The sequence below is a fragment of the Contarinia nasturtii genome, unplaced genomic scaffold (assembly GCF_009176525.2).
Source record: "Contarinia nasturtii isolate CC-2019 unplaced genomic scaffold, AAFC_CNas_1.1 Cnas_scaffold_78, whole genome shotgun sequence".
In the NCBI taxonomy this organism is placed as follows: domain Eukaryota; kingdom Metazoa; phylum Arthropoda; class Insecta; order Diptera; family Cecidomyiidae; genus Contarinia; species Contarinia nasturtii.
In genome coordinates, this window is record NW_022197436.1 from 4399856 (window position 1) to 4406636 (window position 6781).

At 32.0% G+C, this 6781-nt stretch overlaps 1 protein-coding gene across 3 annotated transcripts in view; it reads left to right on the top strand.

The window, feature by feature from the left end:
- Positions 1-867: 867 nt before the first annotated feature.
- Positions 868-6781, top strand: part of LOC116352147 (sodium- and chloride-dependent GABA transporter 1-like) — a 32035-nt gene continuing 26121 nt past the window's right edge. Inside the window, exons 1-2 of one of the 3 annotated variants that reach the window (XM_031784506.1) lie at positions 868-953; positions 1028-1112. In XM_031784506.1, the coding sequence (XP_031640366.1) occupies positions 1065-1112 (48 nt within the window). In that variant the 5' untranslated portion in view covers positions 868-953; positions 1028-1064. Of the gene's footprint in view, positions 954-1027; positions 1113-2723; positions 2838-2992; positions 3802-6781 lie in introns of those variants that run through there. The other 2 variants (XM_031784514.1, XM_031784496.1) reach the window with 2 other exon arrangements.

Consider the following 6781-nt stretch of genomic DNA (forward strand, 5'->3'; position numbering starts at 1 on the left):
TTAACTGTTTAATATTGTTTTAAAAACGACATTCGTTTCGCTGTCTTTTGTGTGTAAGTTTAAGTTTGTATATACAATAAACCATTTACTAGATTGTGAATGAAGCGGGAAAGAAAGAGAGAAAAAGAAGTGTCACACAAGAAATGAGAATAATTTCGAATCTGCCAGCAACTCAACAAAGTTTACAATCAACGGAGTCAGTCGACGTGGATCTTTGCCACCAAAACTTTGGATACTTTTTTTGGTTACCCTAACAAGACTTAAAATCGTTATCTTTTAACGCGATTACCACAAAACCGATTTGATATATTTGGAACGCAATTTTATATCGGTTACAACGAATAATAATTATTTTACAAAATGGTCTAGACATTTCTGAACATATGCATGTTGAAAAGTAAAAGCTCTCTTTGAATTAGTGCTTTTATAAGTTATGAATTACAATTCTAATTAAGTTGCATTTGAATGCAATAAATAAAATTTCCATTGTATTGGGGGTACTCTCCATATAAAAATTTTTATTTTTGGCTCAAAAATTAAAATTTTGTATGAAAGATTTTCTTTGAAATTTCATCAAAATTTGAGAATGTAATTTTTTGTGCTTTTTTGGACCAAATCTTACATATGCCACATGTGCTGCGATCAAAACTCGTATTTGTGTGTATTCGGGACTACCTCATCGTAAAGAGTTTGGCGTAGATCTCTTACTACTGTATCTGGTTTTTGATCAGAAGAAACATTAACTTCTTATCTTTTTTTAGTGTTGACAACGGTTGGCCAAATTTTATTTTCAAAATCATTTCGCTAATACACCGGAAAAACGATAATGGTTTTTTTTCTAAGGAAACTTTTATTACGTTGATGTAGTCACGAATCCCAAAATACCGATTTGTATTATTCGTATTCCGCGAATGTTCTCTCAACACTGGTTGTCGATTTGTAATTGATAAGAAGTGAGTGTTTAGCAATTATTTGATATTTATTTTCGTCCGTTCTTTCATTTGTTGTTCTTTAAATCTGTTGGCAGCATTCGAGGAAAATGAAACACATCACAAAATGGCATCATGCAGATATTCGTGTTTGATCACTTATATTTATTGGGAGTATATCTTGTAAGTTTCGCAAAAAGGGGTCGATTCTTTCTCAATCCAAACTAAAATGAATGTGTCAGAATAAAAACTCAACTTCATATCTCACCTCCTGCTCACACTTATGGAAAATCCTTCAGGAGAGAGCAAGAGGTGATATGCGAAGTTGAGTTTTTATTCTGGCACATTCAAATCACAGTGGCGCGTGATTACACTAATCTGAACCCCCCCTTTTTATTATTTCCTTTAACGCCTAGTGGAGCATAGGGTCTTCAAATAAGAATTCTTATCTTTCTAGTTTCTGTTGATCAGTTAATTCAGATAAATCAGTGATCAGTCGATTGTGTCCTACATTTTTTTAAATGATTTTGGCCGACTTTAGGCCAAAAGAATTTAAAAAAGGTGCAATATTGGAGCCCGTGTCTCCGTCTAGAATATGATAATTTGATTACTCATCCAACCTTTTGATGGACAGTTTATGTGAATATGTAAATTTAAAAAAAAATTCTCGGTGAAATACTTTATGTCTTTATAAAAAAACAATTAAAAGTAAATAAATATATTGGTTTTTTGGGTTTCCCCCTTAATATATCTACTCATAAAATGTTCATTTTAATTACAATAGATAACAATTTCGCAATATGAATTATCTTACAAAGTAACAAACATTGCATACAGATAATGTAGCGATTGCAATTTTTTTTTCTCAATACATATCAACGAATCGGTTACGACAAAAAGGTAATTAATGTTCATAACAAAGAAAGAACAATATTATCAACGGTTCACAAACCTGTTTAGTGCATTCATAATTCATTATGGCAATGATTTTGTTATTATTGTTGTATTTACATAGCCGAAACCAATTTCCCCACAATCTATTTCACAATCCATCACACGTCAATGGTTTAATTGTGATTGATAAAAAAAAATGTTTTTTTGCCTAATAACAACAATGTGTTAGGCCAGCAGTGTTTAAAGCAGTTAGTTAAAAAGAGACAATTTACAAACAATTCATCAAACCAATAACAAATACATCGGATATGATATTACGTTGAATAAAAACCGAAATCAACGTTATCGCTATCAATATGGATGTATAGTGTGTACACTATATATTTGAATCCAAATATTTAATAGATGTAAATACAAACACACAAATCCATAATAATACACAGAACACGTATGGCTCACACATGCCAGCCGGACGATTGATTGCGGATATTTTGTAATTGGTATTGCATACTATGCTTTCGTTTGGAATCATAAATCGATTTAATTTGCCCTTGAAGTTTTCAATTAAACAATCAACATTTAAATTTCAATCACCATTTATATATCATCATAATGTTAAGGTAGCCAAAGTAAATCGCTGCAAAAAATATCCGGCCGAGGTGTGTGAGACTTACCATTCGATAAAATCATATCATGATAATGAAAATCGCAATGTGAAAACGATTGTAAATTTCATTCATATTCATATATGTATATAACACCTTTGTTTATTGCACTCCAATGAATTTTAGAGAGACAGAATGGGTCGATGGTTTGATATAAGTCATTCAATTATAACACGTTTGCTCATACACACAAACGACTGTCTGAATAATACCGGCATAAACCATGGAAATGGGCAAGCGGCGGAGCACACAAAAGGCAATAGAAACCAAAAACCAAAAGAGCGTCATTCGTTCGATTAGACAGATATACAAGCTAGTGCAAAAAACGAACCATTAACAACGAATAGAGGTACAAAAAAAAAACGAGAGAAAAAAAAACTATATAGAGATAAAATTGAATCGAAAGTTAATGAATCTTTTTGAAGTTTCACAACTGATAATCATAGCTAATATATATCTTTCAACGTTTTAGTGTATTTCTGAGTACATTTCATTGATTTTCACACAAACACATGGAGCGACATAACAACAATATCATTTTTTTTAAGTCCACACACAACGCCACAAGACATAACCAGAACCATTCATTTGAAGTCAAGTGATGTATTAAGTTCGCGTGCCGTCACTCATTATAGCGACATTCTTCTTTTTGTTTCATTCATTCAACGATTTGCTCAGGTGTTTTATTTTCGATTCATTTGGATTTTGGGCGAAAAATTAAAGCATTTCCTGTTAGATACCACACACTATTACTCCTGTTACATTTATAATCCTAAAATCTATTTGAGTTGACGTCAACATCCTCATCATCGCCAACCATTCGCCTGAACCAATGAATCGTTGAGTACGGTTTAACTGACAAATGAATTTGAATTATTGTAAATTTTGTTCAGGTTATTGTTTATATCGTATTCGTACCCAGACACCTGTATATATAAATTATATTTTGTATAAATTCATGTATCAGACGTGATCGAGCTTCCACAGTGACTTGTCGTTCTTCTGATAATACACATCAAACGAAAACGAAGAAAGAAGGACAGAAATAAAAGAAAGAGAATTTATTAAGCGGTGTCTACTTTATATTCTCTTCAAATGCTCTATTACTGGTGTAAAATCAATAATTAAGTTAATCAAATGACAAAGAATTTTGTGTACGTACGACAGATTTTGCATGACAGTGAAGTGTGGAATTTTTTTTTTGTGCATAAAAAATACCGGCTGGAATTTTAAAACATTCCAAACACTATAAACAATATACATATATGTCAACTGATAAAAAAAAACTGGGAAACAACAAAACTACAATGACAGTATGTATTAATTTGTTATTTTAAAAACATACATTTAAATGTAGGCCAAGTGGATCCGGTTTTTTTGTTCCACTGACATTGGACGTTTCAAGTAACGGTTGCATTGACATTTATTTTGATTTGGTCGATACCGAAAATAGATATCAATCAATCGAGCATCACTTCAAATTTAACACATTTTGATGGATGCACAATTGATTTCATTTTCTTTTTTTTTGCATATGATCAGTTTTTGAATATTTTAGTTTACGTATTTATTTTGTCAAATAACACGCATTTAAGTCACACATAAATTAGTAAAACAATTGTATGGCAATTGACTATTGTTATTGAGAGAAGATGTCTCAATTATATTTAATTTACTAAAGGAATTTTCTAATGAAATTCAATAAATGAATGTTACTGTTCCTGTGTTCTATTTTAAAAATGATGCGTAAACAAATTTTTATTCAAATTGAATATTTTTGCATCAATAACATCACGTCATGATATGTAAAACGGTAAAGCGCGCGATTCGCATCGATGTGATGCGTAAACTTTCTATTTGGTGCGTGAGAACATTGCCTCAATGGGCACAGAAAGAAAGAAAGATAGAGACAGAGAAAGAGCCGAGTGAATATATTGTGCCATGTGTTAATGAGAAAACCACATAAAATCTACCTCTATTCATTTAATCAAGGTTGTTGTGGATTTGATGAAACAAGTGGTCTCATCTATCCATTTTGAAAAAATCGATGTAAATGTATTGATTTGAGGTTGCTATGAATTATTCGGGCGATTTCTTGATCACATTTGATTTAATTGCTGCTACTACGACAATAAAAGTAATACACAAAAGTATTAAATTGATAAACGCAGAAAATTCTTGCGATAACAATTCGATTGTCAAGACAAAAATCATAATTATAAATCACATTTCAAATTGATAATTTATCACAATTTTAATTGAGTGATTTTGATATTTTGAAACGCGACGAATTTTGTCTTGAAAAAAAAAAACACGGAAATTTACTCTAAACCTACTCTAAAACGTTTATCTATAAGCTAGTTATTCGCAACACAAATATCAATCAGATACAAACGGAGTAACGAATGACGAGCTTAGAAATAGTCTTTGTAGTTTCTGAAATCTAAACTTTATAAAAATATCAAAAACATTACGACTGTAGTATCAGTATAAAAACCGCACGTTTTACAATATCTTTTATTATCAAATCGAATATATATTATATTAAAAAAATGCGGCATACAAAACCATGTGTTCAGTGACATTCATAAAAGAAACAAAAGCACGCGATAACTAAAGACATTGTCAGGAGATAACAATTTGCCTATTTTAGATGCATTTTACTCTCGCTCTGTTGTATGTCATACAATCCATAACAACTTAACCCATTCTCATTCTTTTTCTCTCTCAAAAATGTCGAGTATATTTTAATTTGCCTGGAATTTATTTCAATTAGCTTGGCCCACTCATTCTCCGTTCCTGTTAAAAAAAATTTTGCGTAACGTTGCGTTGAATTAAAATATTAATTGAGTCGTCATTCATTTCTTTTTGCATAGAAAAGAGTGCTTGAAAAATGTTACATAATTGATAATACCGTAAAAAGAGCATGTAAAAGGAACACGCGAATTTAATTAGAAGCGAAAATTGCACTGGATAAGCAAGTACACATGGTAAAAACTGGGTAATGTCAGCAACACCAACCGCATTTCTCTGCAAACATTATTGAAGTGCTCTTGAATAATGAAGGACAATAGGTAAAAATCGAGAGAAATAGAGACTGAAAGCAACACTTTACACACGACGTTACGCATTCAATGCCGATGTGGATATTTTGGGCTATATATGTGATGAAGGGGCTTTTAATCCGTCTACGCTATTTTTTTATTTTCATTCTCCTACTCTCTCGCTCTTTCGCTCTCATTTTGGGTAATGTCGAAACTCATGGCAAAAACGAATGAGATTCAAACTTAAACAACATAGGGATAGAGTTCTTCTTCTCTGTCCATTCTTCATCCACAAAGAACGGGTTGTATTTTTTTATGTATTCAACAGCAAATTCCTGTGAAAGTGGAATTCAAAGTCTGACATGATTGCTGTTATTAGAAATATTTGGGATTGTTAGCAAACTGACGACCGGCCCTACTTACATTGGATCACCATGTAACGCAGTGAAAACGTTAGTATACGTCGGTTTTTTTTTACCGAAATTCCACATTGAATTGCAAATTGCGATCAAGTTTCAAAATGCAGTGGCCAATTGAAAACTCGTAAAATTTTCCATCATTTTTTTTTTGTTCGACATTACGTAAGAAATCTGTTTTTCTCTCTATGAAACTCACAAATTCATTAGATTGCAATTAATTTTAATGGATATGTTATGAAGAAACCGAAAATTTAGTCGATGAGACTATATTCTGCATAGTAATCATTAAAAAGTTTCCGTTTTCGTCCTCTTTCCACCTTATTCTTGAATAAACTATGAAAAAAAGTGCATGTTTGCCAAATTGAACTAACCGTTATGTGATATATACTGGAATGCACAATGTTTCGCAATGAATGCGACTTATTTTTGTGTTATCTCTCACTCGAAAAATCATCTCGTTGTCATCTTTCCTTCATCATAATTGTCATTAACATAATAATTATCGTTAGGTAGCAACTGAAACGTGGATCTGTTGGTTTTGGTTTGCCATGGTTCATGTGGTTGATAGAGAGTTCAACACAAATGCCGATCTGCTTGAATAACTTATATAAGGCAGATCCATACGAAATTTATCGAAACATGCTGTCATCTGCAAAGCGTATATTTTTTGACATCAAAACCGAATCACATAAAATGATGGAAATTTTTGAAGAACCACACTGCAGTGTCATGAAACGCAACGACTTGATGCAAACTATCATTCCATTAGTTTTATATGCGCTCCACACACACACACACACACACACACACACACACACACACACACACAC